This window comes from Dama dama, chromosome 6 (assembly GCF_033118175.1).
Source record: "Dama dama isolate Ldn47 chromosome 6, ASM3311817v1, whole genome shotgun sequence".
Classification (NCBI taxonomy): Eukaryota; Metazoa; Chordata; class Mammalia; order Artiodactyla; family Cervidae; genus Dama; species Dama dama.
Window position 1 is genome coordinate 17,197,501 of NC_083686.1, and position 14,298 is coordinate 17,211,798.

The window sequence follows — 14,298 nt, forward strand, 5'->3', positions numbered from 1 at the left end:
TATACCTATTGGTAATGAGCATTTAGAAATCTACCTTAGTAAGTTTAGAAATTAGATCTTTCTGAACAAAAACAGAAAAAGAAAAAGAATGAAAAAAATGAGTAGGTGGAGGATAATGCTGACTTTAAATAAATGGGAGAGCATATTTTTTAAGTGAAGCTGAATACTTTCCTAGAATCTCTGTTAAAAAGAGAATGGTACTTTAAAAAAAAAAAAAAAGCCACGGCAGTGCCAATTCTTTGCTACTAAATCAGTGACTTAAAGCATCTGTTTCCCAAGCTCCTCTTGTGCCAGAGAGCTGAAACTGCACTGCTCTCAGTGACAGAGCTCAGCATTAGACAAATTATGCTGAAACCGATTCACTGGAACAAAGAGCTCCCATAGGTTGAAGCCACAAGCATCTGTTTCCTTGTGCCAAGACACAAAATGTGCAAAACTCATGAATTGTAGAAGAAGAATATGAAATAGAAGGAGGATATCATTGATGAGATGAAATGTGTATTCGGGACATATCCCAAGATTGAAAAAATTGTGATGAATATTTTCAGTGGTAGGGAAGATAATGCAAAAAAGGATGATGCTGCTGCTGCTGCTAAGTCACTTCAGTCATGTCCAACTCTGTGCAACCCCGTGGACAGCAGCCCACCAGGCTCCTCTGTCCACGGGATTCTCCAGGCAAGAATACTGGAGTGGGTTGCCATTTCCTCCTCCAAAAAAAAAAAAAACAATGAATGTAGTTCTAAATAACCTAAAGGAAAACTCCCTTGATGCTTAATACATATATTGTCATGGTGGCCAGGCTTCCCAGAAGGTAAAGAATCCACCTGCCATCCCAGGAGACATAAGAGATGGAATTTCTATCCCTGGGTCAGGAAGATCCCCTCGAGTAGGAAATGGTAACTCACTCCAGTAGTCTTGCCTGGAAAATCCCACGGACAGAGGAGCCTGGTGGGCTACAGTCTGTGGGGTCTCAAAAGAGTCGGACATGACTGAGCGCACATGCACAGAACCAGGATTTGAAGCCAACCCTGACTCAGTTGAACCAGTTATAGAGTAGGCCATCTTGTTTGATCGTGTTTGTTCTTGTAATCAACAAACAATTGCCCATGGTTCAAGGAAAGGTTAAAGACACATAGGTAATTAAAGAGAAAACAGTCTCACTGAGAGATTTAGTATAACCTGTACTCTGATCATAAATTATCAGAACTGTCATCTTTCCTAGAGCTTTGCTGTTTCTAGAGCTTTCAATCACTGTAATTTAACCTGTTCTTTATATCTAAAGGTGCATGTTATTCTTTTTTTTTCTCCTTTGTTTTCTTTCAGTTTTACTGAGATCTAATTGATGTACTACACTATATAAGTTTAGGATGTATATTCATATGGCTTGCAAAATGATTATCACAGTAAGTTTAGTTAATATCCATCATATAGATTCAAGGGAAAAATGCTTCTTTTCCTTGTGATGAGAACTTTTAGAATCTACTCTTGTAGCAACTTTCAAGTATACCTTAGAGCAGTGTCAACTAGTCATCATGCGCCATTCTTGAATGGAACAATTCCAATTGTAAATGGTAAAAACATATAAGACCCATAAGAATTGATAGTGAAATTGTCTGTATGTGACTCACTAAGAATTGATAATATATAGGTTTTAAAATTTTTCCAACCTTAAAGTAATAGAAGATGAAGAAATGAACAGAAACTGTGATTGAAATTAAATACCCAATTACCCTTCTTTCTTTTTTACAGGCACGCGTATCATTCTGTTTCTACTCCCCCCGTCTACCCTCCTAAAAACGTTGCTGACCTGAAACCACACGTGGCAACTTCATCTCTGCCGAGTTCTGATGCCGTCATCATCCATCCTGGAGCCATGCTTGCTATGCTGGATCTCCTGGCCTCTGTTGGGTCAGTGACACAGCCAGAAGTAAGCCTGTGTATATTAGTGCCTCCCTGTCTTTAATAGTGAAAGGTGTGACTGCACAAGCAAGGGGATGGGGCCAAAAATGACACGGAACCTTTCTAAGTCACATACCGAAATAGATAAAGGGGAGAAACAGGGTTCTTCTATTTCAGCCTTAACTTTTTTAATGAATAGTAATGACATATGTTTTAGAGTACAGTTCATTTGTTAAATGATACACATGCCTGTCTGTTTATTGGGCTTCACTTTTGGCTCAGCTGGTAAATAATATTCACCTGCAATACAGGAGACCTGGGTTTGATCCCTGGGTTGGGAAGATCCTCTGGAAAAGAGAAAGGCTACCCACTCCAGTATTTTGGTCTGGGGAATTCCATGGACTGTCTAGGCCATGGGGTCGCAAAGAGTTGGACATGACTAAGCAACTTTCACTCAATGACATATGTTTTAGAGTACAGTTTGTTAAAATGCTTGTGTGTAAAGCTTTTGAATTCTCCTTCATATCTGAATGAGATCCTTGCTGGGTACAGTAATCCGGGCTGTAGGTTATTTTCTTTCATCACTTTAAGTATGTCCTGCCATTCCTTTCTGGTCTGAAAAGTTTCTGTTGAAAGATCAGCTGTTATCCTTATGGGAATCCCCTTGAGTGTTATTTGTTGTTTCTCCCTTGCTGCTTTTAATATTTGTTCTTTGTGTTTGATCTTTGTTCATTTGACTAATATGTGTCTTGGGGTGTTTTGCCTTGGGTTTATCCTGTTTGGGACTCTCTGGGTTTCTTGGACTTGTGTGACTATTTCCTTCCCCATTTTAGGGAAGTTTTCAACTATTATCTCCTCGAGTATCTTTTCATGGCCTTTCTTTTTGTCTTTCTTCTGGGACTCCTGTGATTCGAATGTTGGGGCGTTTCACATTGTCCCAGAGGTCGCTGAAGTTGTCCTCATTTCTTTTAATTCTTTTTTCTTTTTTCCTCTCCGCTTCAGTTATTTCTACCATTCTATCTTCTACCTCACTTATCCTATCTTCTGCCTCTGTTATTCTACTGTTGGTTCCCCCCAGAGTGTTTTTGATCTCATTTATTGCATTATTCATTATTAATTGACTCTTTTTTATTTCTTCTAGGTCCTTGTTAACCATTTCTTACATCTTCTCAATCCTTGTCTCCAGGCTGTTTATCTGTTAACTCCATTTTGTTTTCAAGATTTTGGATCATTTTTATTATCATTATTCTAGATTCTCTTTCAGGTAGACTCCCTATCTCGTCTTTTGTTTGGTTTGGTGGGCATTTATCATGTTCCTTTACCTGCTGAGTATTTCTTTGCCTTTTCCTCTTGTTTAGATTGCTGTGTTTGGGGTGGCCTTTCTGTATTCTGACAGTTTGTGGTTCCCCATTATTGTGGAGGTTCCTCCCTGTGGGTGGGGTTGGACAAGTGGCTTTTCAAGGTTTCCTAGTTAGGGAAGCTTGCGTCGGTGTTCTGGTGGGTGGAGCTGGATTTCTTCTCTCTGGAGTACAATGAAGTGTCCAGTAGTGAGTTTTGAGATGTCTGTGGGTTTGGTGTGACTTTGGGCAGCCTGTATGTTGAAGCTCAGGGCTATGTTCCTGTATTGCTGGAGAATTTGTGTGGTATCTCTTGCTCTGGAACTTGTTGGCTCTTGGGTGGTGGTTGGTTTCAGTGTAGGTATGGAGGCTTTTGGATGATCTATCAATTAATGTTCCCTGGAGTCAGTTCTCTGGTATTCTCAGGTTTTGGGCTTAAGCCTCCTGCCTCTGGTTTTCAGTCTTATTCTTACAGTAGCCTCAAGACTTCTCCATGCATACAACACTGATAATAAAACTTCTAGGTTAATGGTGAAAAGATTCTCCACAGTGAGGGACACCGAGAGGTTCACAGAGTTACATGGAGAAGAGGAGAGGGAGGAGGGAGATAGAGATGAGCAGGAGGAGAAAAGGGGGACTCAAGAGGGGAGAGAGCAATCTAGCCAGTAAACAATTCCCTATGTGCTGTCCAGAGTCTGGAACCCTCAGAGAGGTTCACGGAGTTACATAGAGAAGAGAAGAGGGAGGAAGGAGATAGAGGTGAGCAGGGAGAGAAAAGGGGGAATCAAAAGGAGAGAGATCTAGGCAGTGCTCTGTTCCCTAAGTGTTCTCCGTAGCCCGGAACACCCACAGAGATTCACAGAGTTGGATTGAGAAGAGAAGGGGGAGGGAAGAGATAGAGGTGACCTGGGGGAGAAAAAGGTGCGTCAAAAGGGGGAGGGAGTAATCAAGCCAGTAATCACACTCCTAAGTAAACTGGGTAATGAAGAATGGATTCTTAAATGTACAAAATTGGTAACAAATACTCATTGGAAAAGACCCTGATGCTGGGAGGGATTGTGGGCAGGAGGAGTAGGGGACGACAGAGGATGAGATCGTTGGATGGCATCACCGACTCGATGGACATGAGTTTGAGTAAACTCCAGGAGTTGGTGATGGACAGGGAGGCCTGCCGTGCTGCAATTCATGGGGTCGCAAAGAGTTGGACATGACTGAGCAACTGAACTGAACTGACTGACTATAAAGCAAAGATTAAAAATCTAAAGTAGAAGTTAGATGCTCAAAAATACAATATTAAAAAAAAAAATCACAAAAAGTATAAGAAATGTATATGAAGTTTGCTTTAAGAATAGGGTCTTTTATTTTTTGCAAGGTAATAGTAGGATATAAAAATGAAAATTAAAGGAGTAATAGAGGACTTTAAAAAAAGAAAAAAAATTTAAATTAAAAAAAACGATAATAGTAAAAATATATCTAGGAATTTCTCTGGAGCTGTTGCACGCAGTGTGGGGTCAGTTCAGTTGAAACTGAACTATCTGAAGATAGTTCCTTGTTCCAGCTTATACTTCTCAAGATCTATAGGCCCCTTCCAGTGTAGTCAGTGTTAACTATAGGGATTTTAATCTGTTGCCCCTGTCACTTCCAAAGCGGTTCCCTCTGTTTATTTGGCTGCTTCTGTTTGCAGGTCTCTTCAGTGTCTAATTCCTGCCCTGACACAAGGGGGCGGAGGTGGTCTCTTGTTTAGGCTCACTTGTTCAGTGGTGCCGTGGGGTGGGAGGGGCACTGCAGACAAATGTCACTGGCCTGTGTGGGGAGCGCTCGCAGTGTCTCGGCCACTCTGGGTTTGCCCCCACTCCCGTCTACACTGCTCAGGCTCCAGGTTGCTCTGCAGGGAGCGAGCCCTGGGTTGCATGCACTTCCCAGGTCTAAGCCGCTCAGGTCCAGGTTCTCGGAACTCCACAAAGGGGCAGGCTCGGTTGGGCTTGCGTTTTGTGCCTTCCCGGGTCGGGGCAGCTCAGGCGACCAGGTGCTTGGCCAGCGCACTCTCCCCGGGTGGGCAGTGCGTCTTGTCACCTCCCCGGTCCCAGCCACGCAGTTTCCGGGGGCGCCGTGTGTCAGAGCTGATCTCTGGCTGCGACCCTCCCGGCGGATGTCAGCCGTCCAGAATCTCAGGAAGTCTTTGGTTAGAAACTGGAAGCCTGTTTGCAGTTTGGTAGGGGATGCCCTCTCTGGGGCCGAGTTTGCCCCTTTCTGGCTCTGGCTGGCGCCCACTTGCCCCTTGCCTCCAGCAGGGGATGGGCCCGTCCACTGCTGGCTAGCACTTCTTTGATATTCCCCCGTCCTTTGTTCCGCCAGCGGTTAGGGCTTTTCGCAGGATACTTCTCGCTTGCTCTCTTTTTTCTCTCTCTCTGTCTCTGGCTATCCCCTGGTCTAGGTTGCTGTCTCACGTTAGCTCCCTCAGACTACCCTCAGGGCATTCAGGCCCCGGTCCTTCCCCTAGGCAATGCCCCCGCTCCTCTCCTCAGCCCCCGCTTGCTGAGGCCGGTCTGGGGTACTACTCTGCTGGGAGTTGCCTTTAGGCACCTAATCTGTGAGTTTTATTTATTTATTTTTCCTCCTGGTTATGTTGCCCTCTGAGATTCGAAAACTTCCTCCAGACCCGCCGGTGAGAGGGTTTCCTGGTGTTTGGAAACTTCTCTATTAAGACTCCCTTCCGGGGACAGATCTCCGTCCCTAACTCTTTTGTCTCTCTTTTTATCTTTTATATTTTGTCCTACCTCCTTTCGAAGACAATGGGCTGCTTTTCTGGGCGCCTGATGTCCTCTGCCAGCGTTCAGAAGTTGTTTTGTGAAGTATGCTCAGCATTCAAATGTTCTTTTGATGAATTTGTCGGGGAGAAAGTGGTCTCCTGGTCCTATTCTTCTGCCATCTTAGGACCGCCGCTGTTTGTTAAAATGCAAGACAGTTACTCCTGGTGCTAAAATAATTCTATTTCTCCTTGTAAATCCTGCTCAGCAGTGATAATTGTTAATAAGACTGGGAGAGAAATAATTGAAGATACCATTTTGAGGCTGTTGATGTATTTTTAGTTGTAGCACTCGAGTTTGGGTGGAACCAGTTTTGTTAAAATGCTATATGGTCTCTAAGACCTAAAGTGTCACAAATGTTAACTATAAGCCTTTTATGTGATTATATATCTACCATGAAAAAGAGTTTAGAAAAAAATACTGTTATTTGTATATAGTCATGTAGTATGATGGACTTGAAAGAGAATGGAGTCTAGCTGGATATGCTTCTAAGAAAATGAAGATTGGAAATATTTCCTTAGTCCTATTCTGGGATTGTTTTCTGCCTCTACGCCAGCTACTTAATTCATCTAAATGTAATTTGAAGTGTCTAGAGATACCTCATATTGAAAGGTGTGCTTCACCTTTTAAAGGGAGAGAACTATCACCTGTCTTATTAAGAGTGCCCTGGTGTCATGGATTTCTTTGTTAACCCCAGCACGCCATGGACCTTCAGCTTGCCGTGGCCAATATTTTACAATCCCTGGTGCACACGGAAAGAAACCAGCAGGTCATGTGTGAAGCTGGTCTCCATGCACGACTGCTGCAGCGGTGCAGCGCTGCCCTGGCTGACGAGGACCACTCGCTGCACCCGCCCCTCCAGCGGATGTTCGAGCGATTAGCCTCTCAAGCGCTGGAGCCCATGGTGCTCAGGTCAGTGCGTTCTCCTCTTCACATTCAGATGAGCCGCCATGAGTGACGGCCGTTGTAGAGTCTTTGTAGTCAAGAGTTCTTGCTTTATAAACAGATATTCAGTTACCTGTGGGCAGAACCAGACCACCACCAAAATGGGCAAAATGCTCAAAATATAGAAACAGATAAACCTAGTTATTATAAAACGAGATGTATTTGTTTTTGGGCGTTTCTCCTCCTAGAATCCAGCAAATTCACCTTGCTTTAAAAACGAAGTCATGTTATATTTATATGACTTCCATCTACTTGATAGTTATGAACACTTTCTGAATTCTTTTAAGAAGCACTTTTTAAATTTTAAAATCTTTACAGATTCAGAGGAAGTTGTGAAGAGAGGTTCTGTGTCGCCATCCTCCAGTTTCCCCCAGTGGTGACATATTATGTAACTACAGTTCAGCATCAAAACCAAGAAACTGACGTTGGTATTGTGTATACATGTACATTGTGAGTGAAGTCGCTCAGTCGTGTCCAACTCGTAGCGACCTGCAGCCTACCAGGCTCCTCCGTCCATGGGAGTTTCCAGGCAAGAGTACTGGAGTGGGTTGCCATTTTCTTCTCCAGGGGATCTTCCCGACCCAGGGATCGAAACTGGGTCTCCTCCATTGTAGACAGACGCTTTACCGTCTGAGCCACCAGGGAAGTCCAACATGTACTACATGTACACTGTAGTTCCCTGCTGTTTATCACTTGGGTCAGGTTGATGTAATCATCACACAATCAGGACTTCCCGTGTGGCAGTGGTATAGAATCTCCCTGCCAATACAGGGGGCATGGGTTTGATCCCTGGGTTGGGAGATCACCTGGAAGAGGAAATGGCAACCTGCTCCATTATTCTTGCCAGGGAAATCCCATGGACAGAGGAACCTGGTGGGCTACCATCCATAGAGTTGCAGAGTTAGACACAACTAAGTGACTAAACAACAACAGTCACACAATTAAGATGTCACAAGATCTCCCCGGTGCTACCCCTATATTATCATATTCACTTCCTTAACCCCCCGCCATCTCTAATCCCTAGAAACCACTAATCTGTTCTTCAGCTTCATAATTTTGTCAACCTTGAAAATGTTATGTAAATTAAATCATACAGTTTATGACCTTTTGTGATAAGCTTTTTCTGCTTATTACAGTGCCTTTGAGATGCATCTAAATTGTTGTATATCAAGAGTGTGTTTCTTTCTGTTGCTGAGTTGTGTTCCATGGTGTGAATGTACCTTGCATAATTAAGTCATTCAAGAAATAGGTATATTTGAATAACTTGTTTAATATAAAAAAGTTATTTTCATCTGTTTTACAGATAAAACAGCATTTTAAAAAAAGACTTGACTTTAAGTTACTTAACCAAACATATTTAATGTGTAAGTCATCTTGTCCCGCCTTAAAATAAAACACTCATATATCTTATCACTTTCAGAATATTAGTTGCTCTCTTTATAAAATAATTATTTTCTGCTGTTAAAGTACCCCTTTTTCATAAACTTTTAGAACTTTCTTAAAACTGGTTGGACTCTATTTGTAATTAATATTTTTTAACTGACTCCAAGCTAATGATGGATTAAGAAAAACCTTTGCAGTTAGTATTTGTTAAACAGTATTGTACCAGGCAGTGTGGTAGTCCTTATTACACTAGCTAATGTGTACGGTTTATTATTACACTAGTTACACTAATTAGACTGTCTCTGCTTACTTTGACCATCACATTATGGATGTATTCAGAGACCTAAAAGTTTTGAAAGCAGCATGGAGATTTCCCCTGATCCATTTTGGTGATCTGCTACTTTAAAAGTAGAGAGAGTGAATAAGTGAGTGAGAGAGACTATCTCATACCTAATACTTGTGTTTACTAAGTAACTTATATTGCCTACTTAGATAAACAGAGTAAGCAATGGAAACCAACCATTTTGACAGGCTTGGTTTTCACAATGAATGAATTATCGAAGAGAAGGCTGCATGGTGTTACAAGCACCTAGCTGTCAATAAGCCATAAGTTACGAGCTAATCATATTGCGCTCTCTCTCTGAAAAACTGACAAAGGGTACCTGACTTCTAAATGTTTGGGTATATTGCTGTAGGGACTTGAAAACTCAAAACAGTCTTTTTATTTTATTTTTTCCTTTTACGTGATGCCATAAATGACTAGGTATAAAGGGCTTCTATTTGTGTAACCCTGCAATATTTCACTATATTTGTACTCATCACATTCCAGGAGAACATGCTCTTCAGTTTTCATTTTCTAACTTTTCACAATATTTTGTGCTCTTTTCAATGGTTGGTGATGAAAACATAAAATTAATATTGTGTATTATAAAACTGTTTGGATTGCTTTAGCATTTTTGGTTTGTTATAATTCATTAAATCACTTTTTTGTGTGCTTAATTTATGAATTATATAATGTTCTCAATCAAGGAATAACTTTGCTTTGTCTCCTCTTTAGGGAGTTTTTGCGTTTGGCAAGTCCATTAAATTGTGGTGCCTGGGACAAAAAACTGCTAAAACAATACAGGGTCCACAAACCAAGTTCACTGAGTTACGAGCCAGAGATGAGAAGTAAGTTGACCTTTGAAATTCCCTTTTCTGGGTTTATCTTATAAATGAAAATCATGTTGAGGGTGTATATTATTTCAAGAGAAGTTCGACTACGTAAGAAAAGGGTTTGTTGTTTTTTTTTTCGTTGTTATTTAAGTAGAAAAACATAAATCTCATTGACTGACTGGAGAAGCAGTTGATAGGGATGGCGGAAGAAGCATTGATGTAAGCAACATCCAGAGAAGATAAGAACTATGTACAGAATAACCCTTGGCTTGGAGGGGGAATGCCTCTTTCTCAGAGGATCCATAATTTCTCTGTTTTTCTCAGTTTTTGCTGCCTGGACTAGAGTGGCTGATTGGACTGTTAAAAGACTGAGGCTTTGCAAGACGGTGTGGGAGGACATGGAGAACAGGAAATTTTAAATTCTAATAGAAATAGTTGAGGAGTTACACCAAGAAGTATAGAATAGATAGAGGAAGAAGCTAGTGCCAGGCTGGGAGAAGAGGAACGGATCACTGGGAGGGAGAAGAGTGGCTTGGCTGAAAAGCAAATGTAGTGAGAGGAAAAGAATGGCAGAACTGAAAGAAGGAAATAGGATAATAGCAATCAAAACTGGAGCAATAAGACAAGCAAAGAAGAGGACTGTGCCCGAATTTTGGCTCTGGAGTGAGGCAGAAGTGAAGCTCATTGAAGGAAAGGTGATCATAGAAATGGGGTGTTAGATAGGTTGACATCCCCCATTACACTGGCGAGAGTTAGCACAGGGAAGAAGGGGGAGTGAAATGCCAACAGGAGTAGCTGGGGCCTTCCCTGGTAGTTCAGTTGTTAAGACATTGCCTTCCAGTTTTGTGGGTGCATGTTCAGTCCCTGATGTGGGAGCTGAGAACCCACATACCTCATGCGGGAAGCCAGAACGTAAACAACAGAAGCAATATTGTAACAAATTCAAGAGACTTTAAAAAATTTTTCTAATAAAAATATACTAAAAAAAAACCCCAAAACTGACAGTTTTACAGAGAGGGCTGTGATAGGATTGCTAATGAGGAGCCTCCAAGGAATAGAAGTTTTTGATAGAAGGATGATTGGAGGGTGTGTTAGCAGAATATAGGAGCTACCTACCCGTCCATCATGGACCATGGAAAAGCACCAGATTCCATCCACTCACGAGCTTTGGGGAAAGAGTGTTCTCACCAGAGAGCTCAGTTGCCCTGGATTTCCTCCCAGCATTAATTCTGTAATTTGTTGGGTTTTAACATTACAGTTTATTTTGTCTGTTAGCCATAGTTAAGGCCTCTGTGTTGATGAATTAAAGTGACCACTACTAGTGAAGCAGGAAAGAATAAAACTTAAAAGAGTAGAATGCCCTTTTTTTTTCTTTTTCTTTTTTTTAAATTAGAATGCCCATCCTTAAAGGATGTGGTCATCATTTAGTTCAACCATTTTTTCAGGTGAGAATCAAAGAGACTGAACAGCCTTTAACCATTATTTCAACCTTAATATTTCCTGTGGTTTATCAGTGATAAACCACATCATCAGTGATGAACAAATACTGTGTTCTGGAAACCTGAAGATCTTTTGAGTTCGAACACAGTCTTATTGGAAGACGAGAGTATTTCAGTTTTTCTTATCAATTAATACACATCCCCTGCATGTATATATGTTTTTTGTTGTTTTTGTACTTTACATCGTTCCTTAGAACTGACAAATATAGTTCCTTTCTCTAAGAGAATACTGAAAGATGTTTATGGTTGCCTGAATGGTTAGCACACTATAGAGGGAAACAGGTAAATTCACATGGTTTATCTTGAGAGGGAGTATTTTTTCTATGACATTTGTGATGTATTCCTGAAAGAATAGAACTGCTTGTATAAAATTTATTTTTTTGTTCTTGAAATTGTTTACTATTTGCATGCATATAGGGATTTTTCAATTCAAGTATTTTTATGATCATGTGTTTAATAGTTAGAAGAATTAAAAATGGGGAGAATATGGGAGAGCAAGTTTCTGCTATTTATGTCTGATTTTTTTTAATAAGAAAAATGAGCTGTTTCCTTTATAATGCTTCTCAAATATTTTCTTCTCAAAGATAAATATTAAATAACTTTGTGGAATAAAAGTATAATCTGGTTTCTATGAACATCATTAATTATAGCTTATAATTAAATTTTATTGTACCAGTGGCTTAGATAGTGATCATTGGTGATTTTTATTCTTTTTCTATCTGATTTATACTTGTACTCTGTAGTTTCCAACATTTCTGTAGTGTTTTTATTGCTTTAGTAATAAATAACAAAGTAAAAAAAGATGATATTTAAGTTTTTATTTTATTTTTTTTGTTTTTTCTTTTCTGTTTACAAAGCATTTTATTTTAGATATATGCATGCATATATTTCTTCCATTGCCTTAACTGAATCAATCTCCATAGCAGCCCTGTGAGGCAGTCAAGATGTCATTTTCTATGCATAAGTGAGGAAATGGAAGCAACAAGGAACACAAAAAATTAATAGATGACAAGGCCACAAATTATTGTGGTTACAACCATGAGCATTTGTATCAGCAAATCTGAGTCATATCATCTCTTCCACTTGAGGATTTCATAATCTTCAGCAAATTAACCTCTCTAAGCCTCAGAATTGTCACCTCAGTGTTATCATGGAGCTGACAATAGTAGCTATTACATAGAGTAGCTCTTCATGTGTGTGTATGTGTGCTTACTCACACAAGATTTTTTTTTTTCCCCAGTGGGTTTTGTCATACATTGATATGAATCAGCCATAGATTTACACGTATTCCCCATGATATTTAAGTTTTAAAATGAACATAAATGAAATTAAAACTGGATAATAACTTTAGACTTTAAATGTAAAATTATTGTGTAGATTAAAACTGAAAAAGTAGTATTTAAAAATTAATTAGTCTTGTTAAAGTCATTGTTTTAGAAATCTACATGATATTCTTCCCAAGAGCTTTTCTTTGACTTACAGGTAGTATGATCACATCCATGGAAGGTCTGGGTTCTGATAATGTTTTCAGCTTACATGAAGATAACCATTACCGGATAAGCAAGAGCCTAGTGAAATCTGCGGAAGGAAGTACTGTACCCCTGACCAGAGTGAAATGTCTGGTCTCCATGACAACCCCACATGACATCAGACTTCATGGGTCATCAGTAACTCCAGCTTTTGTTGAATTTGACACATCCCTTGAAGGGTTTGGGTAAGAAATTTGCAAAGTAGCCAAACCTTATATTATTTTATGCCTCAGTCTTGCCTTTGACAAATAGACCTTTGATTTTAAATTTACTGAAATACAATACAGTATATGCTATATATTTTCAAATGATTGCGTTCTTGAGTATGTTATTTTAAAGTTTTTAGATTTAATTATTTTTAATTATTTATTATGCTAAATAAGTTGGTATGGTATGAGAATCAGCAGTCTAAGGTCCACAGTCCAAATCTGTTTTTGAAAATTTTTTTTCTTTTTTTGTAAATTATGTTTCATTTTAACACAGCCACATTCATTTATGTATATATATTATTTATAATATTTTCATGCTGGAGTACAAAATTGTGATAGAGACTATCTGGTCTGCAAAGCATAAAATATTTATGTTCAGGCCTGCTCAAGAAAATGTTTATGAACACCTGATTTAGAAGTTACGTATAACATACAAATTAAAATTATTTTAAAAGATCTTTGGCTAGGTTTTGTCATCATTTTTTTCCCTCAAATGACCTAACTTACTAGCTTACACATTATTCAGTTACTATCACATTAAAAGAGTAAATACTTGCAAGTGGCAGAAAAAAAACTATAGTGGTAGAAGTAACAATAAAGATCTAGGGGGCTTCCCTGGTGGCCTAGTCATTAGGATTCTGGTTTTCACTACGCTGGCCCAGTTCAGTTCCTGGTTGGGGAACTGAGGATCCTGCAAGTTGCGAGGCCAAACAGGAAAAAAAAAAAAAAATAGAGACACTCCTCTGCTTATAAGTTCTAGAATAAAATATATTCATCGTTTTTTAAAAAGTCATCTATAGCAAATCTAGAAGAGTATATTTATAAAGTCACTTAGCCTCAAAATGGATATAAATGCTAAAAGATCTATATCTGTGCTAGTTGTTTGTGGGATTCTTATACATAAATTGTGTTTTAAGAACAGTGTTGTGGATTATTATCAGTGAATTAAAACACGTGGGACTGGGCAAAACTAATCAGAACAGTGTTAACAGAGGAGAGTGACTCACTAGGAAGGGCCACAAGGGACTTTCTCTATAAATATGATGATGAAATTGTTCCAGTATCTTGAACAGGGTTGTATACTGGTGCATTTTACCATGTGCAAATTATACTATGATTTTTTTTAATTTAAATATTAAATTTTGATATTCTCGAAATTAAAAGAAGGGAAGGACTTTGTTAGGCATCTAGACTTACTCCATAATCTCTTATCTCTGATTACCCTTAAATAATGGTAGTTTGTTTCACTGTGGTAAGTACATAGCAATAAGAGAAGAAAACAGTTGCCCTCTAAAATGTACTTTATCTTTTACTTAATAGCTGCCTGTTCCTGCCCAGCCTGGCCCCCCATAATGCCCCTACAAACAATGCTGTCACAACAGGTCTTATTGATGGGGCCGTGGTCAGCGGCATTGGTTCCGGTAAGTACTACTTTCTCTGCTTATGAGATTCTTTTTTTTTTTTTCTCCAGCAGACTATATATTATTTAGAGATTTTGCTTTTTCTGGCACCTTTTTCAAGTCCAAATATGAGTC

At 39.5% G+C, this 14,298-nt stretch overlaps 1 protein-coding gene across 6 annotated transcripts in view; it reads left to right on the forward strand.

The window, feature by feature from the left end:
- The window catches only part of WDFY3 (WD repeat and FYVE domain containing 3), a 249,052-nt gene that overhangs the window by 120,739 nt on the left and 114,015 nt on the right, over window positions 1-14,298 (forward strand). For all 6 annotated transcript variants that reach the window (XM_061145614.1, XM_061145615.1, XM_061145616.1 and 3 more), the window contains 5 exons: window positions 1,750-1,927; window positions 6,741-6,955; window positions 9,429-9,541; window positions 12,508-12,739; window positions 14,084-14,184. In XM_061145614.1, the coding sequence (XP_061001597.1) occupies window positions 1,750-1,927; window positions 6,741-6,955; window positions 9,429-9,541; window positions 12,508-12,739; window positions 14,084-14,184 (839 nt within the window). The remainder of the gene's footprint in view (window positions 1-1,749; window positions 1,928-6,740; window positions 6,956-9,428; window positions 9,542-12,507; window positions 12,740-14,083; window positions 14,185-14,298) is intronic.